This window comes from Eptesicus fuscus, chromosome 6 (assembly GCF_027574615.1).
Source record: "Eptesicus fuscus isolate TK198812 chromosome 6, DD_ASM_mEF_20220401, whole genome shotgun sequence".
NCBI lineage: Eukaryota > Metazoa > Chordata > Mammalia > Chiroptera > Vespertilionidae > Eptesicus > Eptesicus fuscus.
In genome coordinates, this window is record NC_072478.1 from 29,213,700 (window position 1) to 29,240,085 (window position 26,386).

The 26,386-nt window shown below is 51.6% G+C and overlaps 1 protein-coding gene across 2 annotated transcripts; it reads left to right on the forward strand.

Annotated features, from left to right (window-relative positions):
• The first annotated feature begins 250 nt into the window (after positions 1–250).
• On the forward strand, positions 251–26,066 carry LMNB2 (lamin B2). Of its 2 annotated transcripts, XM_008150659.3 has the most exons (12): positions 251–562; positions 7,834–7,970; positions 14,209–14,365; positions 14,594–14,719; positions 22,559–22,729; positions 22,874–22,999; positions 23,233–23,453; positions 23,701–23,980; positions 24,056–24,163; positions 24,954–25,073; positions 25,298–25,411; positions 25,964–26,066. In XM_008150659.3, the coding sequence occupies exons 1-12, from the start codon at positions 269–271 to the stop codon at positions 26,003–26,005; spliced, it is 1,896 nt and encodes a 631-aa protein (XP_008148881.2). In that variant the 5' UTR covers positions 251–268; the 3' UTR covers positions 26,006–26,066. The 2 variants fall into 2 exon arrangements, with proteins under 2 accessions (XP_008148881.2, XP_054573506.1); XM_054717531.1 differs by lacking the exons at positions 251–562; positions 7,834–7,970; positions 14,209–14,365; positions 14,594–14,719 and adding an exon at positions 20,901–21,048.
• The last annotated feature ends 320 nt before the right edge of the window (positions 26,067–26,386 follow it).

Consider the following 26,386-nt stretch of genomic DNA (forward strand, 5'->3'; position numbering starts at 1 on the left):
CTAACCACTGAGCCAAACCGGCAAGGGCAAGGAGCTGCGATTTTGAAGCCGATCGGTTTGGCTCTGGCCCCGAGGCCTTCGCCTAGCTGTTTAATGAATAGCTAGTAAAACAGCAAGAGGCTGAGCGGGAGTCCCCGCTCCCAACCCTCGCAGGGACTTCAGCTCCCGGCATGCCCCGTAAGGCACTGGGCCGGACTACAAATTCCAGGCTGCCTAGCGCCGGCGGCAGCGGGCGGCCGGCGCCATCTTGGTCGGCGGCGCGGATTGAATGAGCCCGCCGAGCCGCGGCCGCCGTGGGGAACCTCGCGGGCCCCGAGGAGCCGCCGCCGCCGCCGCCGCCGCTGCCGCCGCCATGGCCACGGCCACGCCGCTGTCCGGCCGCAAGGGCGGGCCTGCCACGCCGCTGTCGCCCACGCGCCTGTCGAGGCTGCAGGAGAAGGAGGAGCTGCGCGAGCTCAATGACCGCCTGGCGCACTACATCGACCGAGTCCGCGCGCTGGAGCTGGAGAATGACCGGCTCCTGCTCAAGATCTCCGAGCGGGAGGAGGTTTCCACGCGCGAGGTGGGCAAGGGCTTAGGGCTTCGGCCTTCGGGCGGGGTCCACCGACGGGTCCCCAGGGGGCTTGGGAGGCCCTGAGCGCGGGGTGCACGCCGGGGCGGGCGCCGCCCACCGGAGGAGTCCCCAGGAGGGGTCCCCAGGGGCCTTTGGGTGTCCCCCAGGGGTGCAGTGTTGGGCAGACCTAGCCTCCGAGGATTCCCCAGGGGATCTGGGTCCACCCCCCGCTGTGCGACAGGTGGAGCTGGGCAGGCCCCGCCCACCAAGGGTTTGAGGAGATCTGGGGGGTCCCCTGAGTGACTTGGTGTGCACCAGCAGAGGCCCCGCCCCAAAGGGGGTTTGGGGGCGCTCGCCCGCTGCGTTTGGGTGTTCGGGCGTCCTGGGAGAAAATTTGGGGGCGGTTCCCTGGCCTCCGAAGTGACTGGGAAGCTCAGGCTGACGGGGGCCTGCGGAGGGGCGTCGCGTCGGGGGGGGGGGGGGAGGCTGGGCAACTCGCGTGGTCGGTTCTCCGTGGAACTTTGCGCGGGTCCCGCGCTGAGTCCTGGGGAGTTCGGGAGCTGGGCGGGGGCTGGGCAGAAAGGCGCCATCTCCTACCCGAGCTGGGGTGGGGTCCGAGGGGAGGTGGCTGATGCCTCGCGGGTCAGGTGGGAAATTTGGGAAGCTCTCAGTTGGCCCCGCACCCCATGACTCTTGGGCGGGAGCCTGGTCTTCCCGAGGGGCGGAGGGGAGGAGGAGTCCGGAGGTCTTGGGGAACCAGAGGGACTATATGGGCTCCAGGTTGGGCCCGGACTTCACTGCAGACTGAGGGCAGAGGGGCCGGGTAAGTCCCGTCCCCTAAGGGAATGTGGGGACCCAGTGCCTGGAGGGTCCTGGGGGGTCTATGCGAGGCTGGGGACTTACCCAGAGCCACCTCTCCTTTTCTCCGTCCCAGGGGCGGGCCCTGCCCACCAGGGGGATCCCCAGGGGGCTTTGGGTGTTCCCTAGGGGTGCAGTGTTGGGCAGACCTAGCCTCTGAGGACTCCCCAGGGGATCTGGGGCAGGCCCCGCCCACCAAGGAGTTCGAGGAAATGTGGGGTCCCCTGAGTGACTGGATGTGAACCAGGCGAGGCCCAAGGGTGGGCCTTCTAAATAAGGGGGAGTGCCCACCATGTGCTTCCCTGTGGCCTTGGTGGGAGAGCCAGGTCCTGAGCCTCGCCTTCCCCATCCGGAGAATGGGCCAAATGAGGGGCTTATGGCAGGAGAGCAGCTGGGGGCTCATTTTTGGGAGCTGCTTGCCCTCTGTGTGACCTTGAGTCTCATTACTTCCTCGGTAAAGGGGAAGTAATAATACCTTTTGGGCTTGTTTGTGGGGCTACGATGAGTTAATGTTTTGTAAAATAGAGGCAATGGAATATAGGACAGGTGCCCAGCAGAAGCACTGGTCTGGGGTCTGTTGTCCCTGTTTAGTAGTGGCTGGACAGGAACCCACTCAGAAAGTGGCGCTTGGGTGTTGGGGGAGGGACCGTCTGGTGGTTGGTGGAGTTCTCAGTTGCTTGCGATTGTATTCAAACTCAGGGAGGGTCCAAATTCTGCCTTTAATCTGGGTGACCTTGGGCGCGTCACTTAGCTGCTTGGAGCCTCAGTTTTGTTATCTGTTCGGTGGGGCTAGAATTGTCTCCCCCAAATTGTCGCACACACTCCCCCCCTCCCCCGCCTTAGCAGTGTGAGGGTCCTCAGGTTGCCAGCCTAGTTTCTCCCTGCGGGGCTGGTCTGCACCTCATGTTTGAGCTGGTTTCTTGTCTTCCCCATCCCCCCCCCCAAGTGGACCCTCTGCAAACGGAGTGAGACTCTGACTTTTGGGAGTGTTGAACTTAGTGGGCCCCCTGGAGGGCACGTCCCTGACCCCTGTCTGTCTGGGTGTGGCTTATTTCTCAGCTGCTAAGGCTTGCTGGAATGTAACGTTAACATGTGGGAGCAAGGGGTGGCTGTGGGGGCTAAGCCCACTGGACAGAGGCGGGTGGGGAGCCTCTAGGTGATGACAGGTGTATTCACAGCTGAGCTAGGGAGTTCCAGCCAGCTTGTTCTTTTGGAGCTCCCTGCTGCTTAGGAGGTGAGGTGGTCATTGCAGGTCAGTGGAGGAAGCTGATTGATAACCTACTGGAGAGGGGACCTGGAGCAGTGAGTGGGGTGGTCAGTGGGCTGTAGGAGGGAGTGGCCTGCAAATGGCCTTGGGCTACAGTGGGGCCCAGGCTTCAGGCTGTTGGAGGGGACAGTGAGGCACTCGGTGGTGAGCAGGGTGGTGGGAAGTGGGTGGCGAATGGGGGCTGGGAAGGTGGCTGCACTAGGAGAGTTGTGGATGTGTCATGCTGAGGAGTGTGCAGGTTACCTGTACAGCATCGTCTCACTGGGGTGATCCTCCCTCCAGGTGACACTGGGCAATGTCTGGGGACATTTCTTTTTTCTTTTTTTTTTTAAAAATATATATCTTTATTAATTTCAGAGAGGAAGGGAGAGGGAGAGAGAGATAGAAACATCAATGATGAGAGAGAATCATTGATCAGCTGCCTCCTGCACACCCCCTACTGGGGATCAAGCCCACAACCTGGGCATATGCCCTTAACTGGAATCGAACCTGGGACCTTTCAGTCCACAGGCCGACACTCTTATCCACTGAGCCAAACTGGCTAGGGCTCTGGGGACATTTCTGGTTGCTATGACTGGCGGGTGCTCCTAGCATCGAGTGGGTGGGGCCAGGGGGTGCTGCTCAGCACCGCAGTGCCCAGGATGGCCCAAATGCCAGTAGTGTAAGGGCTGGGAAGCCATTTAAAATGTTAGAAGCGTACCGCACATCTGTAATAATAAAAGCGTAATATGCTAATTAGACCCGACGTCCTTCTGTCCTTCGGGAGAAGCCAGGGCTGCGAGGGAAGCCCGGGTCCAGAGGGAAGCCGGTGCCTGCAGCTGGGGAAAGGAAGGCCTACTCTTGCACGAATTCCGTGCATCGGGCCTCTAGTTTGTAATAAAATCCAAGCAGTTCAGGTGCCCAGGGTAAAACTAAAGCTCTGCTCTCCCCCTCGGCTGGTGCCCATCTTGCTCCGTTGTCTGGTCCACATACATGCTCCTTCATACTTGTTGATACGAACCTGGCCATGTGTGCATTCCAGGCCTTTCCCATTGGGTGCCAGTTGATATCTCTTGGCTGAGTGGGCAGTACTTGGTGGATAACCACTGCCCATATCACTGGAGGGGTTCTGGAAGGTGGGGCTGAGGCTGGCCAGATTTCTGTTTGAGAAAGATCGTGGGTGCTGGGAGAGGGGTGTCGTGAGCCAGGGAGGGGTGGTTCGTCAGGGAGCCTTCCCAGCCTGGTGTTAAGTTCCTCTGGGCTTCAGTTTCTTTCCCTTCCCTGCCCAGGTGTCCTGTTGCTTTGGGGCTGGGGGTGTGGGTGGGGGGCGGGGCTCCTGGAGCTTGAGGGAGAAGCTACCACTTGGGGTAGGGCCTGAATCCACCCACAAGAGCTCATGTTTGGGTTTTACCTGCAGAGCTGTCTATTTGTCCCCCCTGGGACACAGGCAACAGGAAAGGACACCTCTGGTTATCTGTACACACAGACACACACACACACACACACACACACACACACACACCCCACCCCACCCCACCCCCAGCCAGCATGTGCTCACACATTTGTCGGGATTCCTCCTGTTTGGCACTTGGGCAAGCCATGAAAGAAAAAGGCCCAAGCGGTCCCTCTCCCGTTGGGGTGCCCAGGCGTCTGCAGTGACCACAGTGATGGAAGCGGGGGCAGGGAAGCGGGGGCCACCTGTTTGTCGTCTGAAAGAGCCTTTGGGAAGTCTGCTGTCTGTTCATTGTTCTCTAGACAAGGATTTTCTAAATTGTCCCAGTGCGTAGATCAGGGTCAGCACATGTTTTGTGAAAAGGGCCAGAGTCATTTTCAGCTCTGGGCTGGGTGATCTCAGTCACGATTACTGCCCTGGGCCGTTACAGTGGGAAAGGCCAGGCTGCTTGTCGGTAAAGCTTTACACAAGCTGAAAGGTATTCATCTCATTGCCTGTGTCACAAAGTATCTTTTTCTTTTTTCCCCTAAGCCATTTAAAAATGTAAAAACCGCCCTTACCAGTTTGGCTCAGTGGATAGAGCATCGGCCTGCGGACTCAAGGGTCCCAGGTTCGATTCCGGTCAAGGGCATGTACCTTGGTTGCAGGCACATCCCCAGTAGGGGGTGTGCAGGAGGCAGCTGATCGATGTTTCTCTCTCATCGATGTTTCTAACTCTCTATCCCTCTCCCTTCCTCTCTGTAAAAAATCAATAAAATATATATTTTTAAAAATGTAAAAACTATCCTGGACTTGCAGGCTGGGCAAAATCAGCTGGAGTTCTAGCCTGTGGGCCTGAGCTTGCAGACCTGGCTAGGATAACTGCCTTAAGACACACACACCCCAGAAATACCACCGAAAAACAAAGTCTTTAAACACTGGCCCAGGAGCCTGGAGCAGGGCCTGCAAGTGGGGCACTCATCTTGAACACAGAATCTAATGGGGGCACCAAAATCTCAGTCATGGAGATGAGTGATATATTTTTAATTACTCAACCTTATTTTTAGGCCAGTTTTAGATTTACAAAAAATGGCAAAGGTAATACAGAGTTCCCATGTACCCCAACCCAGTTTCCCCTGTTAACATCTTATATTCGACCCTGGTGGGTAGCTCAGTTGGTTAGAGTATTGTCCCAATACACCAAGGTTTCGGGTTCGATCCCCAGTTAGGGCACATATGAGTCAACCAATTAATGTATAAATAAGTGAAACAACAGATGTTTCCTTCTCTCCCCCCTCCCTACCCCCCCCCCTCTAAAATCAGATTTCCTTAATTTTCCCCTGAGGTCCCAGGACCCCATCCAGGATCCCCCATGCAGTGTCACATCTCCTTGGACCCCTCTAGGCTGTGATATTTCTGACACACACATCAGTTTTCATGCCCTGGGCATTCGTGAGGAGGAGGGGGCAGGAGTTTGGTAGATACGCCTCTATTGGGTCATTGGTGTTTTTCTCATGGTCTGGCTGAGGCAATGGGATAGGCAATGTGCTAATGAAATATTTTTCAAGTTGGAATTAATGCAAAAAAAAAAATCCATGGTGAACAAAATACCAAAAACTTAAATCCAGTATCAGAATTGCTGGTTTTCCCTTTTTCCTGAGCTCTGACCTGGTTTTTTGTTGAGTTGCTACAGTTGGAGACCCTCCTGTTCAAAGAGGGGAGGGGGGGGGAGAGAAAGGGCTCCAGCAGGCACCCAATCTTCCTATTCTTTCTTTCCTTTTTATTGATTTAGAGGAAAACATTGCGTTGTTCTACTTATTTATGCATTCATTGGTCGATTCTTGTATGTTCCCTGACCGGGGATCAAACCTTGGTATATCCGGACGACACTCCAACCAACTGAGCTAGCTGGCCAGGGTTAGGCACCCAGTGTTGGGGGCAGGGGGCAGGAAACCTTGTCTATGGCTTCTCCCCAGGGTACCAGACCCTCCCTGGAGTCAGCAGAATTCTGGAAGTTGAGACAGAAGAAGACAGAGCAAAGACAGGCATGTGAACCCAGGTGCTCAGCTGTCTAGAGAGTAGGGCCAGCAGTTTTTTGTGAATTGAGAGTTTATTTCAAAAGGCAGTTCCTAGAAGGTGGGAATGGAGGGGATGACCCAAGGTGACTACTGTCGGTGGGAGAGAGGGCCCTTGCTGTGAAGGGGAGTGGCGAGTGGCCAAGGAGCAGGAGGGAGAAACTTGCTTTGTCTCTGCTCACCTTACTGTGTATCCTGACCCCCTCTCAGAATTGTCCCCAGCAGACCTGCTCTATCCTGTATTTTCACAGTTCAGGAGAGGGCAGTTTATTGATCTGTGCCTCGGTTTTCCTATCTGTGAAATGGATCCAGGAACCCAACTCTGAGGGATGACAGGTCTTGGAGCTGCTGCAGTGAGGCGGGATATCCAGGCCTGGGAAGGTGGGAGGTGGGAGTCTCAGCCTGGCTCTTAAGAACCCCCTTGTCCAGATTTGCCCAGGACATTCTGGAAGATCCCACATCAGGAAACCCCTCTGTCCTGTGGAAACCGGGACCATTGGTCACCCTACTGACAAGTCCTTGGCAGCTCCCCTGAACCCCTCTGCTCAGGGGCCTTTCCTGCGAAAGGGAGGGGAGTGGCCCTCTCAGGACCTAAGCTGACCGCACCCCCAGCACAGATACTCGCTGGTGTCCTGTAGCTTTGTGGCACATGGTGCAGCTGTCCAAGCCAGCTGCCCTGAGAGCGGCCTGCTGTCGCCCGTCTGTCAGCACCACATGGTGTCTTAACAGCTTTGTTGAGATATAACTTCCATCTGATACAGTTCACCTAATTCAACTGTAGTTCAGTGGTTTTTGATATATTGAAAGTATGCAGTCATCACCACTAATTCCAGAACGTTCACCCCCACAAGAAACCCTGTCCCCATCAGCAGTCGCTCCCTGGCCCCTGACACCCACTAACCCACTCTCTGTCTCCGGATTTACTTGTCCTGGACATTTCACGTAAATAGAACCATACACTCTGGCCTTTTGGGTCTGGCTTCTCTCACTGAACATCATTGTTTCAGGGCTCATCCACATTGTAGCAAGTGTCAGCGCTTTACTCCTTTACATGGCTGAGTAACATTCCGGTATTCTGCGGGACCACGTTCGTTACCCATCATCCGTCAGGACATTAGTGTTTTCACTTTTTGGCAGTTGTGAATCGTGCTGCTGTGAACACGTGCAGGTTTTGTGTAAATGTGTCATTTATCCTGGGTGGAGATCTAGCAGTGGATTTGCTGGGTTATGTGGTTACTCTCTGTTTAACCATCTGAGCAATCACCAGACTGCCTTCCACAGCGGCTGCACCTTCATCACGGAGGTTCCCATTTCTCCATGGCCTCACCAGCACTTGTCACCATCCATCTTCTTTAGCTGTCCCAGTGGGGGTGAGGTGGTATCTCCCCGCCCTGGTTTGGTTCCAGGGATTTGTAAACACGTGCACCTCCACGTGGGGAGGGTGGGCAAGGAGGCTGATGGGAAATGTAAGTTGTGCATCCAACTGCTAGGTGTGACCTGGCAGGGGACAAGTGATGGGGCAGGTCAGGCAACCTGGGGCCTCCCAGGGTTGGCGGGCTGAGCTGGTCGGAGGCTCCGGGTTAGTAGGGGCTGTGTCCCATGGCAGACCACCCTGGGACACCTGCTGTTGTGGGGGCTTTCCTTCACCTGGGCCTCGCTTTCTCCCCAGGTAAGCGGCATTAAGACGCTGTACGAATCGGAGCTGGCCGATGCCCGCCGAGTGCTGGACGAGACAGCCCGGGAGCGGGCCCGGCTGCAGATCGAAATAGGGAAACTGAGGTCTGAGGTGGAAGAGGCCAACAAAAGGTAAGGGGTGCAGCTGGTGTGGTGGTGTCCTGATTCTAGGGCCGTAGTGTGTCCAGGGCGGGGCGGGCGCTAGAGTCAGGGGTTTGCAGCCCCCTGTGTGGTGGAGTCACTCTGAGAAGCACCCAGAAAACCTCTGGGGCTTGTCCAGGCTGGTGGCCCCACTCAGACAGACCTGGGAGCTGGTCCTGTGGGTTCTTGGAGGCCAGGGGTCAGGAGCGCACTGGCTGCTGGGTGGGTGAGGGTGAGCTCTGTATCAGCCTTCTAGCTACCCCCAGCCACCTTTAATCCCACCCACCCCACAACATAATTTGGCCCAAGGAGGGTTTTGAACCTGGACAGCACTCCTAGGACTGAATCTAGGAGGTGGTAGTACCAGGTCAGCCTCCTCCTTCAGGCCACAGAGCCCAGCTTCCCCAAGGACCCACTGCTCTCTTCCTCTACCCTGGGTTTGGGAGATGGCGATGTGCCAACTTCCCTGTTCCTGGGGCCCCTGCAGGCCCAACTTGCTGTCCTATGCATGGTGAGGTGGTCTTTATCCTCTGTGCCTCCTCTCTGTGTCATCCTGGGAAACTTTGGGGCCAACTCCCCAGCCCCATCCTCACCCAATCAGACCCATTGTGGCCGGGCAACCTTCAGGCTGTCTTTTTTCTTATTTGCAAAGCATGTTCTTTTGCCTGCTTATAAATAAAAAGGTTTCAAAAATTGGGAGAACAAGTTGGTGCTGGTGATAGTAGCCGAAGTAATAAAGTAGTGTGTGTGTGTGTGTGTGTGTGTGTGTGTGTATTAATCCTTACCCGAGGACATATTTTTTCCCCATTGATTTTTAGAGAGAGTGGAAGGGAAGGGGAGAGAGAGAGAGAGAAACTTTGATGTGAGAAAGACACATCAGTAGGTTGCCTCCCGCACCTACCCGGACCAGGCCGGGGATTGAGCCTGCACCCACGGTACATACTCTTGACTGGAATCCACCCTTTAGTCTGAGGGCCGACACTAACCACTGAGTAAAACCGGCTAGGGCAAAGTAATTTAAAAATACAGATATTTTTATTGATTTCAAAGAGGAAGGAAGAGGGAGAGAGATAGAAACGTCAGTGATGAGAGAGAATCATCGATCGGCCGCCTCCTGCAGGCCCTGCACTGGGGATCGAGCCCACAACCTGGGCATGTGCCCTTAACTGGAATCGAACCTGGAACCCCTCAGTCTGCAGGCCAACGCTCTATCCACTGAGCCAGACCAGGTAGGGCCAAAGTAATTTTTTTTAATCCTCACCCAAGGATATGCTTTCATTGGTTTCTGGAGAGAGAGAAACATCGATCGGTTGCCTCCCGATGCATCCTGAACGGGGATTGAACCCACAACCTTTTGGTGAATAGGACAGTGTTCCAGCCAACTGAGCCACCTGGCCAGGGTGTAATAAAATAATTTAAATACATCAAGTATTAAAGTAATACAGGGGATACCATGAGTAACACCAAGTTCAGGCTTGATCCCCTTCCATCCTCACAGTGACCCTAGCAAGGCCAGACTATCATCATCTCCCTTTACAGAGGGGGAAACTGAGGCACGGGATTGGGAACTCGTTCACGGTCCCTCAGCTCAGCAGTGACCAGAACCAAGGCCTGGACCCTGGTTTCCTGAGTTCCTCTGGTAGTTCCAACAGCCAACAGCCACCTTCATATTTGTGGCATTTTTTTCTTCTTTTTTTTTTGATTAATAGATTAAAAAATTTTTTAATTGATTTTTTTAGGGAGAGAGAGAAACATTGATGAGAGAGAAACATTGATGAGCTGCCTCCTGCATGCATCCCACTGGGGATGAAACCCAAAATCTGGGCATCTGCCCTGACCTGGAATCGAACCGACAACATCCTGGTGCATGACTCGATGCTCAACCATCCAGTGCGCACCAGCTAGGCTTTTTTTTCCCCTCCTTTTTTTTAATAGAGGTTGTGGGGTGTTTTTTTTTAGCAGTTTTAGGTTTACAGGAAAATGAATGGAAAGTTCAGTTTCAAAAATCACCCCTTGGGTTTCCCCATTGTCAATGTCTTACATTAATGAGTGAACCATGTTGTTATAAATGACTAGAGGCCCAGTGCACGAATTTGTGCACCAGTATGGTCCCTCGGCCTGGCCTGTGGGATGGGGCCAAAACTGGCTCTCCGAGAGACCCCACCGGTGCATGATTGGGGCCAGGGAGGATGTGGGAGGTTGGCCAGCTGGGGAAGAACTGCGGGAGGACTCCAGGGTGTGTCCGGCTCATCTGCTCCCTGATGGTCAGTGCATGTCATAGCGACTGGTTGACCCGTCCATTGTCTGCCCCCTGGTGGTCAGTGCATATCATAGCGAGCAGTTAAATGGCCTTCGCATGTCATTAGCATATTAGACTTTTATTATATAGGATGAGTCAATATCTATACATTATTATCAACTGAAGTTCAGAATTGACATTCTGCTTGCTGTTCCTTGTCTGGGCTGAGAAGTCATGTTTTTTTCTGTTTATCAGAGTCATAGATGTTCACTGTCAAGAAAGTGGAAAATGCAAGATAGTTTAAAGAGAAAAATGAAAGTGTCCGTGAGCCTCTACCCAAATGGAATCACCTTGGCTGATCTGATACTTGTCTTTTCCACCTTTTTTTTTTTTCTTTTCCGCCTTTTGAATTTAAACTAAAGGTGGACACAGATAGCTATGAGGTTCTTTTGGTATAGCGAGCCTCTTCATCTTCTGAGTTATTGATGTCCTCTGACATGATGTCGCAGTTGCTGGCACGTACCAGCATCTGGGAGTGTGTCACCAGTGGCTGCCATGGCTCAGGTTGGTCCCATTGTTCTGTGACAGTTTCTTTGGGTGACAACTGTGTCCATTGTCAGGACAGTCATTTCCCTTGGCTTCTAAGCAAGATTCACCCAATCTGGGTGTGGTGGGTGACGTGTTTATTTAAGGCCCCCACTCAGGAAAGATGGCTGCCTGGACTCTCTGGGCCTGTGGCTTTTTCCTTTTCTGTCCTCGTGCCTTCAGCATTAGAGATCTGCAGGCACTTCTCTAGATTGTCTGACTTTCTGTTCCTTGTCTTCAAGTCCTCCTGGCAGGGAAGTGGAGGGGCTGTAACCCCAAGCATGGTTTGAACTTCCAAATAGGTCACATCTGGTGCTCTGCTTTTCTTTTCTTTTTCCTTTCTTTCTTTTTATTTATTTATTTTTTAATAATTCTTTATTGTTGAAAGTATTACATATGTCCCCTTATTTTCCCCATTGACCCCCTCTGGCCTGCCCCTGCGCCCACCCCCTCCCCCCTCAGGCCTTCACCACCCTATTATCTTTGTCCATGGGTTATGTATATATGCATACAAGGTCTTTGGTTGATTACCTGCCACCCACCCACCTTCCCCTGCCTTCCTTCTGAGATTCCCCACTCTGTTCCATGCTTCCATGTCTCTGGATCCACTTTGTTCATCTGTTTATTTTGTTACTTAGATTCCACATAAGAGTTCGATTATGTGATACTTGTCTTTCTCTGACTGACTTCACTTAGCATGATACTTTCCAGGTCCCTCCATGCTGTCTCAAAGGGTAAGAGATTCTTCTTTTTTACCGCTGCATAGTATTCCATGGTGTAAATGTACGACAGCTTTTTTATCCACTCATCTACTGATGGGCACTTGGGCTGTTTCCAGATCTTAGCTATTGTAAATTGTGCTGCTATGAACATAGGAGGGCATACATTCTTTCTGATTGGTGCTTCGGGTTTCTCAGGATATATTCCTAGAATTGGGATCACTATGTCAAGTGACAGTTCCATATTTAATTTTTTGAGGAGACTCCACACTGTTTTCTTTTTTTAAATTCTTTATTGTTTAAAGTATTACATATAGTATTACATATGTCTCCTTTTTTCCCCATTGACCTCTCCCCAGCCACCCCTCAACCCCCAGCACATGCCCTCACCCCCCTAGTGTCTGTGTCCATTGGTTATGCTTATATGCATGTGTACAAGTTTTCTTTTTTCTTTTTTTAAAATATATTTTTATTGATTTCAGAGAGAAAGGGAGAAGGAGAGAGAGATAGAAACATCAATGATGAGAGAGAATCATTGATTGGCTGCCTCCTGCAAGTCCCCCATTGGGGATCGAGCCCACAACCCAGGCATGTGCCCCTGACTGGAATCAAACCCGGGACCCTTCAGTCCACAGGCCGATGCTCTATCCATTGAGCCAAACCGACTAGGGCAGCATACAAGTCTTTTGGTTGATCTCTTACCCCTCACCCCCACCCTCCCTTACCTTCCCTCTGAGGTTTGACAGTCTGTTTGATGCTTCTATGTCTCTGAATCTATTTTTGTTCATCAGTTTATGTTGTTCATTAAATTTCACAAATGAGTGAGATCATGCAATATTTATCTTCCTCCTACTGGCTTATTTCGCTTAGCATAATGCTCTCCAGGTCCATCCATGCTGCTGCAAATGGTAAGAGTTCCTTCTTTATTACAGCAGTGTAGTATTCCATTGTGTAGATGCACCACAGTTTTTTAATCCACTCATCTGCTGATGAGCACTTAGGCTGTTTCCAAATCTTAGCTATGGTAAATTGTGCTGCTATGAACATAGGGGTGCATATATCCTTTCTGATTGCTGTTTCTGATTTCTTGGGATATATTCCTAGGAGTGGGATTACTGGGTCAAATGGAAGTTCAATTTTTAATTTTTTGAGGACATTCCATACTGTTCTCCACAGTGGCTGCACCAGTCTGCATTCCCACCAGCAGTGCACGAGGGTTCCTTTTTTTCCACATCCTTGTCATTTGTTGGTGATAGCCATTCTGACAGGTGTGGGATGGTACCTCATTGTTGTTTTGATTTGCTTCTCTTGGATGATTAGTGACTTTGAGCATGTTTTCATATATCTCTTGGCTTTCTGTATGTCCTCTTTGGAGAAGTGTCTATTAAGGTCCTTTGCCCATTTTTAAATAGGATTTTTTGTCTTCCTTTTGTTAAGTTATATGAGTTCCTTATATATTTTGGATATTAACCCTTTATCAGATGTATCATTCATTGAAAAATATGTTCTCCCATACAGTGGGCTCTCTTTTTGTTTTGTTGATGGTTTCTTTATATATATACATACATACATACATACATTTTTTTTTTTTTAAATTTCAGAGAGGAAGGGAGAGATAGAAACATCAATGATGAGAGAGAATCACTGATCGGCTGCCTCCTACTGGGGATGAAGCCTGCAACTCAGGCATGCGCCCCTGACTAGAATCGAACCCGGGACCCTTCAGTCCAGAGGCTGACGCTCTATCCAATGAGCCAAACCGGTTAGGACTCATCTGTCCTTAAAACAGGTTCACGTCTAATAGGCAGCATATTTCTCTGTCTCTGCTTCGTGTGAGCAGGGCTGGTGTGAGGACAGCGTTCTCCACACTGAAGCCTCTGATCTCTGTGCCGCCCCAGTTCACAGGAGCTTATGCAGTGTGCCCAGTGGTTTTCATCCGGGTGACTGCCCCCAGGGAGCTGGGGGATGCCTGGAGATATGTGTGGTCCTCACAAGGGGTGGACGCCAGGGATGCTGCTCAACCTCCCACGGTGCACAGGACAGCCCCACAGAATGACCCAGCCCTCGTGTCCCCAATACTGAGGGGAGACCCTTAGTGTCCCCACAATTGCTGAGATGGGCCAATAAGTTGGGAAATAGGTGGATAAGCTTTCAACCCCAAGAAAATGCAGAATTACATTCAGAAATGTATAGGAGTCTGAAGTTCATGCTATTAATAGTTGTATATTTAAGAATCCATTTGACATCTTAAATATTTGATATTGGAGATAATTGTCTATTAGAATACCAGGTGATCCTGTGTGAAATAACTAAAGTTTACGCAGGAGGTCAACTTTCAAAGGCCAGGCTTTTAATTTATAACTTTAATAAATTACACATTAGCATTCTCTCCTAAGTGATCCTTTTCACATTAAAAATCTCAGAAAAGGACATGAAAACCCATCCTTGAGGGTTTTTGAACACTTGTATTTGTAGGTGAAAAGAGTCCTGTGCGGGCAGGTTTCAGGAAGGGTCACTTTTTATGCCCACAGGTGAGGCTCCCTTACCAGAAAGTGGGGGATGGGTCAAGTCCCAAGAGCAAAAGGGCCCTTGGCTCAAGCAGAAGCGAATTTTGTCTTAGGCCCTCCCTGGGCCCCACCGCACAGCTGCTCAGTCCTCCCAGCTAACCTCCGCTCTTGACTTTCAGCTCCAAGAAGAGGGATGGTGAGCTCACGGTGGCCCAGGGCCGTGTGAAGGAACTGGAGTCCCTGTTCCACCGGAGTGAGGCAGAGCTGGCTGCTGCCCTCAGTGATAAGCGCAGCCTCGAGAGTGATGTGGCCGAGCTTCGGGCCCAGCTGGCCAAGGTAGGCCCGGGACGGGCCCCAGTCTGGAGACAAGAGGCCTCGAGGTGGTGGGCATGTGAGGGTCCTGGGGTGGCCAAGGAACTTCACGCAGGTGTGAGTTTGTGTATTTAAGGACATCCCTGGGCACGAGGAGCCAGACGAGTGCAACAAAGAGACAGGCAGGGCACGAGGGCAGTGTGTCACCAGCAGACAGGCTGTCACCTCAGCTTGTTGTCCTGTGTCTCCCAGGCAGAGGACGGTCATTCAGTGGCCAAGAAGCAGCTGGAGAAGGAGACGCTGATGCGCGTGGACCTGGAGAACCGCTGTCAGAGCCTGCAGGAGGAGCTCGACTTCCGCAAGAGCGTCTTCGAGGAGGTGAGCTTTGTCTCTAGTGTCACAATGTGGTCCACCTTCATTTTTTTTGCATGTGTCTCTCGAGTTTTCCCAGTACCACTTGTTGAAGAGCCAGTCTGTACCCCATTGTATATCCTTGCCTCCTTTGTAGGTCAATTTAACACAATGAGGATTATTTCTGGGTTTTCTGTTCTGTTCCCTTGATCTATGTGTCTGTTTTTATGCCCATACTATGCCGTTTTGATTATTGTAGCTTTATAGTATGGTTTGATATCAGGGCACATGATACCTCCCACTTTGTTCTTTCTCAAAATTTCTTTGCCTATTTGCTGTCCTTTTTAAAAAGAATAACATGTTTTTATTGATTTTAGAGAGAAACATTGATCGGTTGCCTCCTGCACGCACCCTGATAGGGAATAGAACCCGAAATATGGGTATGTGCCTGACTGGGAATTGAACTGGTGACCTCTCAGTGCATGGTACAATGTGCAACCAACTGAGCCAGGCCAGCCAGGGTTACTTGGCGTCTATTCTGGTTTCATATAAGTTTTAGGATTAATTGTTCTAATTCTGTGTGTGTGTGTGTGTGTGTGTGTGTGTGTATGCCAAGATCATTCTTATCAGAAAAATGTAGGAAACCAAGCCCTTTGAGATAGCCCTCTCTCTGGCCAGTATTACAAAACAAAAAGTCTTATAAGTGGCCTGCAGGTGTCCCACCCACTTCAATGTCACAGATGAACTCCCTGCATGGCTGGACCAATCGGATGTGCAGAAGGTAGTTGTTAGACCTCAGTGGTCAACATAACCAGGGAATGAACAGCAGTGTTTTTTGTGTTTCTTTATCCAGGTGGTAAAGCCAGGTGGACAAACTAAAAGCAAGGTTGCTGAAAGATGACATGATGACCAGTTTTGAATAATACATTGAGCAGTGCTAATCCATTACTTCTTTTATATTAACGCTTTGCACTCGCTTGCTTTTTTCTTGATTCCTTTATTCTACTCGGGATTTAATTTTTTAAATACCGCAGATTTTACAAAGTGCGGCAGTAGAATAAAAAACTGTAGTTTCTTTTCATACAAACTTATTTATTTGAATTTTTTTATATTTCAAATTATTGATACATTCAAAGAGTAATTTTATTTTATTTTTTTCAAAGAGTAATTTTAATCTTTATAATTTTTCATGGTGTGATATTTTTTGAAACATTCACCCACATGAAGACCTGGTTTACATTCACATGTTTCGCAAATATAAATCGTCTCTCTTCTTCCTCCTTTGATTTTTCTGTTAGAACAAACAACACAATCTTTGTGTTTTTTGATAGGGTGAGGTGTGATTATATATAAGCTCTAACTTAGAGCTTTCCATCTAAACGTTGCTCTAAGTTAGTGGATAATAATCTACCCCTGGAAGTTAGTGTACCATCTCTGAATTCTCCAACAAGATCATGTACTAGTTTCCTAATAAATTTCACATGCGTTATCAGTTTTTCATTTTTTCTTTTTTGGCATCAGTTGAGACGGCATTTACATTTTACTTGTCCTTTCATGCTAATGAAAACAAGAAAAGATACTGGAAAAATAGACAAAAATCTCCCTTCCCCCCACGGTGAAACTACGTGTCGAGTGTGGCTCGACATACGAGCTGCTACCAATGCTAACCGTGTCAAGTCACACTCGACATCCGAGTGCAAAAGGTTAATCGCTTACCAGATATATGATTTTTCCATTTATTTTTCAGTTCCCATCCCTTCCTCCCCTTTAGTGCCTTTAGTAGCCATCAGCTTGTTTTTTGCATCTATGGGTCTGTTTCCATTTTATTTTGTTTGTTTGTTTTGTTCTTTAGATTCCACATATAAGTGAAATAATACGGTATTTTTCTTTCTTATTTCTCCAACTTATTTCATGTTGCAGGATACCTTGTAGGTCCATCCATGTTGTCTCAAATGGCAAGATTTTATTCTTTTTTATGGCAGAGTAATATTCCATTGTATGTATGTACCCCGTCTTTATCTAATCGGCTATCAGTGGACACTTAGGTTGCTTCCATAGCTTGACTATCCTACATAATAAAAGGCTAATATGCAAATCAACCCAACAGTGGAACAACTTGGTCACTATGATGTGCATTGACCACCAGGGGGCAGAAGCTCAATGCAGGAGCTGCCCCATAGTGGTCAGTGTGCTCCCACAGGGGGAGCACCGCTCAGCCAGAAGCCAGACTCACGGCTGGCGAGTGCATCAGCAGTGGCAGGAGCCTCTCTGAGGGCTCCCAGACAGTGAGAGGGCGCAGGCCGGGCTGAGGGACCCCCCACCCCCACCCAAGTGCATGGATTTCATGCACCAGGCCTCTAGTTGTAAATAATATAGCAATGAACATAAGGGTGCATCTATCTTTTCGAATTAGTATTTTGTGTTGTGTTTTTTTTTTTCGGGTAAATAATCAGAAGAGGAATTTGCTGTGTCATAAGGTGGTTCTATTTTTTAATTTTTAAGGCACCTCCATACTGTTTTCCATAGTGGCTACGCCGATTTATAATCCTACCAACAGTACAACAGAACAGCAGTTCCCTTTTGTCAACACTTGTTTGCTGATTCGTTGATGATAGCTGTTCTGATAGGTGTGAGGTGAGATCTCATTGTGACTGGGGTTTAATTTGCAGTTTCTGATTATTACTGAGAAATGACATTGAGCATCTTTTCATATGTCTATTGGCCACTGGTGTGTCATCTTAGGAAAAGGTCCTCTGCTCATTGTTTCATAGGATTGTTTTTGTTTTAATTGTTTAGCTGTATAAGTAAGTTCTTTATATATGTTGGGTATTAATTAGCCTCTTATCTGTGGTATTGTTTGCAAATATCTTCTCCCATTTGGTTGGTTGGTTGTTTTTTGTTGTTAATCTTCACCCAAGGATATTTTTTCCATTGATTTTTCTGAGGGAGTGGAAGGGAGGGGGAGAGACAGAGAAACATTGATATGAAAGAGACACATCGATTGGTTGTCTCCCACAGGTGCCCCAACTGGACCAGGGATCAAGCCTGCAATCCAGGTTACATGCCCTTGACTGGAACCAAACCCGAAACCCTTTAGTTGGAGGGCCAGTGCTCTAACCACTGATCCAAACTGCCTAGGGCTGGATGCCTTGTATTTTATTGTTTCAGGCAGGGGTCCTCAAACTTTTTAAACGGGGGCCAATTCACTGTCCCTCAGACCGTTGGAGGGCCGGACTATAGTTTAAAAAAAACTATGAACAAATTCCTATGCACACTACACATATCTTATTTTGAAGTAAAAAAAAACAAAATGGCAAAAACACCCGCATGTGGCCCGAGGGCTGTAGTTTGAGGATGCCTGGTTTCAGGTCTTACACTTAAGACTGTAATCTAATTTGGGTTCATTTCTGTGTGTAGTGTCAGCAGTCTAGTTTCACTCTTTTGCATGTGGCTGTTCAATTTTCCCAGCACCATTTATTGAAGAAACTTCCCTTTCTCAGACAACATTGTATGTTTTTGGTTCCTTTATTGAAAATTAGTTGTCAGTTTGAGAGGGTTTATTTCTGGGCTCTCAATTCTGTCCCACTGGTCTGTGTGTCTTTTTCTGCCAATGGGGTACTGTTCTGACTATTGTGGCTTTTTATTTTATTTTATTTTACTAGAGGCCCGGTGCACGAAATTCGTGCGGCGGGGAGGCGGGGAGAGGGTTGTCCCTCAGCCCAGCCTGCACCCTCACCAATCTGGGACCCGGTAGGATCGGGCCTAAACGGGCAGTCAGACATCCCTCTCACAATCCAGGACTGCTGGCTTCCAACTGCTCACCTGTCTGCCTTCCTGATTGCCCCTAACTGCTTCTGCCTGCCAGCCTGATCACCCCCAACCACTCCCCTGCCAGTCTGATTGATGCCTAACTGCTCCCCTGCCAGCCCGATTGCCCCTAACTGCCCTCCCCTGCCGGCCTGGTAACCTCTAACTGCCCTCCCCTGCTGGCCTGGTCACCCCTAACTGCCCTCCCCTGCAGACCTGGTCACCCCCAACTGCCCTCCCCTGCAGGCCTGGTCCCTCCCTGCTGGCCATCCTGTGGCAGCCATCTTGTGTCCACATGGGGGCAGCCATCTTGTTTGTTGGAGTGACAGTTAATTTTATTAGATAGGATTGATTTCAGAGAGGAAAGGAGAGAGAGAGAGATAGAAACACCAATGATGAGAGAGAATCATTGATCAGCTGCCTCCTGCATGCCCCATACTAGTGATCAAGCCCATAATCCCGGCATGTGCTCTGACCAGGAATCTAACCGTGATCTCAACCACTTAGCCAGGCCATATTGTGGCTTTTTGTTGTTTTGTTAATCCTCACCCGAGGATATTTTTCTATTAATTTTTAGGGAGAGTGGAAGAGAGAGGGAAAGACAGAAACTTCAATGTGAGAGAAACACATCAATTGGTTGCCTCCTGCACAAGCGCCGGCCAGGGCCAGGGCTGGGAAGGAGCCTGCAACCAAGGTATGCGCCCTTGACTGGAATCGAACCCGGGACCCTTTGGTCCACAGGCCGACACCCTATCCATTGAGCCAAACCAGCTAGGGCCATATGTGGCTTTTTAAATATAGTTTGAAGTTGGGGAGTGTGATACCCTTGGTTATTCATGGTACCTGATGGATTGTTTCTCTGCCTATGCATTTGAGACAGTGGACTCTTGGTTAGTTTTGCTTTTAACAGTTCAGCAGGTTCATAAGTAGAGGTTTTCTGTTCCTTTCTAGCAGGAGGTTCAACAGTGCCAGTTTGTTTTCCTCTCACCTGCATGAGGGCAATTCTAGGATCTGGGTGAGGCAGTGTCACCTGGGTCATGGAAAATGCCCCATTACCCCAAGGTGGTGGGCATCCCCTCTGTCTTGGGTCAGGTGGTGCTCTGGGCCTGTAGGTTTCCAGTGCTGCCCCCTTGTTTTGTTTTTTTAATCCTCACTAAGGATATTTTTTTCATCGATTTTGAGAGACTAGAAGGGAGGGAAGTGGCGGGGGGGGGGGTGGGGATTGGTTGCCTCCCTGCCCCAACCATGGCCAGGGGTATTGAACCTGCAACTAAGGGACATGCCCTTGACCAGGGATTGAACCACGAGTGACCCTTTGGTCTGTAGGCCAACACTTTAACCACTTAGAAAACTGGCAGGGCCAGAGATGTCTCTTAAGATGGACACTTGCCCTGGCTGGGTTTCTCAATGGTTAGAGCGTCAGCCCACAGACTGAAGGGTCTCGGGTTTGATTCCCAGTCACGGGCACGTACCTGGGTTATGGATTTGATCCCCGACCCCAGTCAGGGCACATTCGGGAGTCAACTAATTGATGTGTCTCTCTCACATCAATGTTTCTCTCACCCCACCCTCCCCCCCTACTGTCTTAAAATCAATGGAAAAAATATCCTTGGGTGAGGATTTTAAAAAAAAGATGGACACTTGTCATTGGGTTTAGGGCCACCTGGATAATCCAGGGTGGTCTTATCTTGAGACCCATAACTTAATTATATCTGCAAAGTCTTTTTCCTTTTTAAATTAAGGTCACACTCAGGTTCTGGGGATTAGGATATGGCTATACCTTTTTTTTTTTACAGAGAGAGGAGTAGAGAGAATCATCGATTGATCAGTTGCCTCCTGCACATGTCCGAATCGGGGATTGAACCTGCCACCCTTTGATATACGGCCGTGGTCGGCAAACCATGGCTCGCGAGCCACATGTGGCTCTTTGGCCCCTTGAGTGTGGCTCTTCCACAAAATACCACGGTCTGGGCGAGTCTATTTTGAAGAAGTGGCATTAGAAGAAGTTTAAGTTTTAAAAATTTGGCTCTCAGAAGAAATTTCAATCGTTGTACTGTTAATATTTGGCTCTGTTGACTACTGAGTTTGCCGACCACTGGTATACGGGATGATGCTCCAACCAAGGGAGCCACACTGGCCAGGGTGCAGGTATACCTTTATGGGCCACCATTCAGTCCACTCCAGTCCCTCCCCATCAAAGGGCAGAGTGGGGCCGTGCTCTCCCCTCTGTTCCTGGGTCTGGTCACCCCTCATCCCCAACTTCCTAATCCCTGTGCCTTGTCTCCCTGGCATAGCCAGGCCTGGCTGGGAGTGGGCCCATGTGGGCGCCCTCCCACGTCGTCATCACAGGGCCCATTGTGCTGCCATGGCCCAGATGGAACCTTGCAGCCGGGCAGTGGGCAGTTCCTGGGCCGGGAAGAGCTGCTGGCAGGAGGGCACACATGCAGCTGAGAAGTGGTCTGTGGCTCCAGCCAGGCCCCGTGACAGCCAGGGCCTCCAGGGGAGTCAGGGAGAAGGCCAGGAGGAGAGCTGAGGGGGGACCCATGAAGGTACCCAAGTCTACCAAGGACCAATGAAGAGGCCCATGTGGGGTGATGGGAGGACACCGTGGAAGGGGTCCCTGAGATGGGCTGTGATGAGCTCGGGGAGGGGGGGCACCATGAAGTGGACTGGGAAGGGAGCCCATAGGGGTGCAGTGAGGGGTTGTGCACAGGGCACTGCAAGAGGGACCTGGCGAGAAGCTGTGGGGAAGGTGGGTGTGCTGTCATGGGTTCCACAGGAACGTGATTGGCTTCCCAGGGTGATACTCATGTTGTACTTACAAACCGATGACACAGTGACAGTGACTGGTTTCTGAGCTGGCATGAGTGGGAGAGGATCCTCTTCCTCTGGAGCCCCCTAGCCTGCCCCCAACCTGCACTTGGCCCCACCGTGAGCCTGGGGCAGCTACATCGGTGGCACTTGTGGTCTGGACTTCCGCCTGTCACTGTCATGATGGCCAGAGGTCTCAGGCCCTGGGCACCTGGGACAGACTTGGTCAGAAATATATTTTTTAACTAGAGGCCTGGTGCACGAAAATTCATGCACTGGAGGCGGGGGGCGGTCCCTCAGCCCAGCCTGCCCCCTCTCACAGTCCAGGAGCCCTCGGGCAGGAGGCGACCCGGCGATCAGGGGAAGGTGACGCCCCCATCACACCTCTGCTGCTGCCACTGCCAGCAGCGCAAGCCTCGGCCGGCCCTGGGCGGCTGGGCAGCCGACATCCGAGGCTTGCCTGTGCCTCGGGCTGGCCCTGGGGGGCTTGGGGGCTGAGGGGACTGGGGAACTCCGGAGGCAGGCGCCCCTGAGGGGCTGAGGGGCCTGGGTGCCGCCATCTTGTGGCTGTGGGCTCCACCATCTTTGAGGGCATGGCAGTCAGTTAGCATATGCCCTCTTTATTAGATAGGATAACTTCATTGAAATATTCCCATGTCATAAAGCTTTTAAAGTGTACAATTTAGAGTGGTTTTTAGTATATTCAACAAGGTTGAGGAACCATCACCTCTAATTCTAGAACATTTCATCACCCCAAAAAGAAGCCTGGCACCCATTAGCAGTTTCCCCTAAACCCCCTACTTCCTGTCTGTGGATGTGCCTGTTCTGGACAGTTCACATCAATGGACTCACACACTGCGGCCTTTTGTGTCTGGCTTCTCTCACTGAGCATCATGTTTTCAAGGTCCATCCATGTTGTAGCGAGTGTCAGTGCTTCGTTCCTTTTCATGGTCGAGTAATACTCCGTGTGTGGATGAACCACATTGTGTTTGTCCATTCACCATCTGAAGGACGTTTGGGCTGTGTCCTCTCTGGTGATTGTGAAATGTGTATTCATTAATAATTTGTGAAAATGGGGTGACTCTTCAGAGGTTCCCTGTTTGCACAGTTTTGAGCCCTCGCTTACACCTGACACTTGGGTGGAAGACACTGGTGAGCAGGATGGGTTGGTGGCAGGGCTGGGGGTGTTAATCCCCGGCGCACCAGCCCTGCTACCTGCCTCAGTGCGGCAGCGTGCTCTGTCCCCAGGAGGTGCGGGAGACACGCCGGCAGCATGAGCGGCACCTAGTGGAGGTGGACAGCGGCCAGCAGCAGGAGTACGACTTCAGGATGGCACAGGCCCTGGAGGAGCTGCGAAGCCAGCACGACGAGCAAGTGCGGCTCTACAAGCTGGAGCTGGAGCAGGCCTACCAGGCCAAGGTGCGGGGCGGAGGGGCCGGAGACGGCAGGTGGGGTGGGATAGATGGTATGGACAGGACAGGGAGGGGGAGCAGGACGGGAAAGTACAGGTGGCCCCTCTTGCCCCATGCCCAGTGCCTCATCTTCCTGCTCCTGTCTCCTCAGCTGGACAATGCCAAGCTGTGCTCTGACCAGAATGATAAGGCCGCCAGCGCTGCCCGTGAGGAGCTGAAGGAAGCACGCATGCGAGTTGAGTCCCTCAGCTACCAGCTCTCCAGCCTCCAGAAGCAGGTGACTCACGGGAGTTCCTGCCTGCCCCTGCCCCACAGCCCCAGCAGTCCTTCCTCCCGCCTGGGGTAGTAAAGGCAACCTTGAAGGTCAGGCACCCAGCCATTCCTGTCCCATCCCTGAGTGAGGCTCCCAGCTGCTGGCCCCCCATCAGGCCTGGTGTCTGGCTTGGCGCCAGGTGGGCTTCTTATGACCCACACAGGCCGCCCTGACCTGGCCCTCGGACCCCTCCCCAGGCTAGTGCAGCTGAGGACCGGATCCGGGAGCTAGAGGAGGCCATGGCTGGGGAGCGTGACAGGTTCCGGAAGATGCTGGACGCTAAGGAGCTAGAGATGACAGAAATGCGGGATGTGATGCAGCAGCAGCTGGCCGAGTACCAGGAGCTGCTGGACGTCAAGCTGGCTCTGGACATGGAGATCAGTGCCTACCGCAAGCTGCTGGAGGGCGAGGAGGAGAGGTGGGGGAAAGGGGGAGGCAAGAGGTTGCTGGCTAGGAGGAGATCAGGTGGCATGAGGGGTGGGTCCAGGAAGGGAGAGGGTGGGAGGTGGAGGGGGGCGGTTAGGGAGGTGTAAGGAGGAGAGGGCCGGTCAGGATGGACTGCTGAGTGAGTCTGCCCACTTTGCACTGTCTGGGCTGTTCTGGTCTGACCTTAAGCCAACAGGCTCTTGCTGCCACCACCAGTCACCCTGTGCCCCTCCCCCCAGGCTGAAGCTTTCCCCCAGCCCATCGTCACGGGTCACCATCTCAAGGGCCACCTCGAGCAGCGGCAGCAGTGTGTCCATGATGGGGCGCTCTGGCCGCAGCAAGCGGAGGCGGCTAGAGACGGAGGAGCCACCGGGCACAGGCTCCAGTGGCATCAGCTCGGGCGGCAGCAGCAGCAGCAGCTTCCACCTGGCCCAGCAGGCCTCGGCCTCGGGCAGCGTGAGCATCGAGGAGATTGACCTGGAGGGCAAGTTTGTGCAGCTGAAGAACAGCTCGGACAAGGTAAGGAGCCTTGCTGCTGGGGCGGAGGGTTCCCCGTTGGGTCTGGGCTGTGTTTCAGGCCGTTCCCCTTTGCAGGACCAGTCTCTGGGGAACTGGAGGATCAAGAGGCAGGTCCTAGAAGGGGCGGAGATTGCCTACAAGTTTACGCCCAAGTATGTGCTTCGGGCTGGCCAGACTGTCACGGTAGGTGGCTTTGGAAGGGCAAGTGGACTGAGTGGAGGGAGTGCGGGGATAGGAGGAGTGGCCACCAGTGGGAGGGAGATGGCAGCAACCACACAGGTGACAGATGTGTGATGGGGCTGGAGAAGCAGGACCTGGCTTGGGGGATGGAGTCGTGGTTGAGTATCCGGTTTTGAGAAAAGCTGCCTGCTGTCACAAATCACATGTGTGCCGGCATTGTTCCATTGGGCCCTCCCTAGAGCCCTTTGGAATGCCTAATTGTCATTCCAGGTTCCCATGGTGGAGGTAGGTCAGTCCAGGCCAGTGGTCGGCAAACTCATTAGTCAACACAGCCAAATATCAACAGTACAACGATTGAAATTTCTTTTGAGAGCCAAATTTTTTGAACTTAAACTTCTTCTAATGCCACTTCTTCAAAATAGACTCGCCCAGGCCGTGGTATTTTGTGGAAGAGCCACACTCAAGGGGCCAAAGAGCCGCATGTGGCTCGTGAGCCACAGTTTGCTGACCACTGGTCCAGGCTATCTGGGCCAGTGGGAATTGGCAAGAGATGTAACTAACAGTCATGGGCATGGGCCTTGGAGCTAACAGGCTTCAGATCCCAGCTCATCCTGTTTGCCAAGATGAGTGTCCTTGGCCACTATGAACTTCAGTCTCTTCTTCCATACCCTAGTGATCATTTCTGGGTAGGACCCAGTAAGGCTGGAAGGATTAAACACCTGGTGCATCTAAGGGGGGCTCTGATAAGGGACCAGAGCCAACATTGACAGGGAGGCCTCCTGTGTGTCTCCAGGTGTGGGCAGCTGGTGCAGGGGTGGCCCACAGCCCCCCATCGACACTTGTGTGGAAGAGTCAGAACAGCTGGGGCACAGGCGAGAGCTTCCGGACTGTCCTTGTCAACGCCGATGGGGAGGTGGGTATTTGGGGCTTGGGATGTGGGGGTTCCTCTGCCTCAGTCCTTGGGTCTCCCCTATCCTCACACCACACCACCAGCCAATGCAGGAAGGAGCCCTGGGCCTGGTCCCCAGGTGGCCCTCTGCAGTGTGGTGACCCCTGAACAAGCATGTTGACTGCCACCCATGTGGGCTGCGCCCTGCACCTGAGGGGGTGGGTGGCCATGGCTCTTGTCTTACACAGGAAGTGGCCATCAGAACGGTGAAACAGTCCTCGGTGGTGCGGGAGACCGAGAACGGGGAGGAGGGAGAAGAGGAGGGAGCCGAGTTTGGCGAGGAGGATCTTTTCCATCAGCAGGTAGGGCCCCGGGGGGCTCACGCGGGCGCACACACGCATACACGTGCACTGCTGGGCCCTGCAATTTGTAGCTAGAGACGGCCATGGGGCAGCATTCCTTGCCTCTAAGTCTTGCCTGTTGTGTGGACCTCGGGGTACTAGTCCAGGGACCCCGGGAGTGGGGTGTTGAAGGTGGATTGCCTCTCTCGGTGGCACCACTGGTTCGTGGTCTCAGAGAATGCTCTCTGGCACCATGATTTTGGTTGGAGAATGGTGACTTCAATAATGGCCTTTGGGGAGAAGATGGAGAGCCTAGCACCACACCGTGTCAGATTAGGCTGTGGAACTTCTGGTGTTTGAGAAAAATTGTGATGTGTTATGTAGCTGAAAACAGAAGTAAGGGAGACGTGGAAGGTTCTGGAACAGGGACAGTTGTGGCTGATGCCATTAGCCCTGTCATCCTGTTGGGGGCTGGTCTTCCTGAGGTGGCTCAGGCCCTGGGCTGGCCCAGCCCCTCCCTGGTGGGGTTGGGGGCCACCAGCCCCACGTGACTGCTGCTGTCCTTCCCTCCAGGGGGACCCGAGGACCACCTCCAGAGGCTGCCGCGTGATGTGAATGGAACACGCCTCCTCACATCTCTCTTTCCCCAGAGCCACTGAAGACTATTTTTATATCACTGGCTTTCTTCAGTCCTTCATACATTTCTAGAGAATTTTTAAGCAAACTGCCAGAATGTGGGGTGGGTCTCTGTCTGTCCTATCAGTGGGTTTCTATGGGCCCTCCCTCCAACCATGTCCAGGTGTCTTTCGGTGCCCATTTCCCGTGGGTTGAACTCCAGGTCCAGGAACCTAATGGCTGATGGGTTTGGTCTTGGAGGCTGGAGGGGCCCACGCGCTGCCCCTCCCTCCCCAGTCTAACGGGGTGGCAGAGAAGCTGCAGGAATTCAGTAGTTGTCCTTTGTGTTATTAAGCTTTTAAAAACCAAAATCAGAATCCA

Bases quoted from the DNA above. Each gene is read 5' to 3' on its own strand.
- LMNB2 (XM_008150659.3), top strand. From the start codon at position 269: ATGAGCCCGCCGAGCCGCGGCCGCCGTGGGGAACCTCGCGGGCCCCGA. The intron at 24,164-24,953 runs GTAGGTGGCTTT...GTGTGTCTCCAG, and splicing joins GGGCTGGCCAGACTGTCACG to GTGTGGGCAGCTGGTGCAGG. The intron at 25,074-25,297 runs GTGGGTATTTGG...TGTCTTACACAG, and splicing joins TTGTCAACGCCGATGGGGAG to GAAGTGGCCATCAGAACGGT.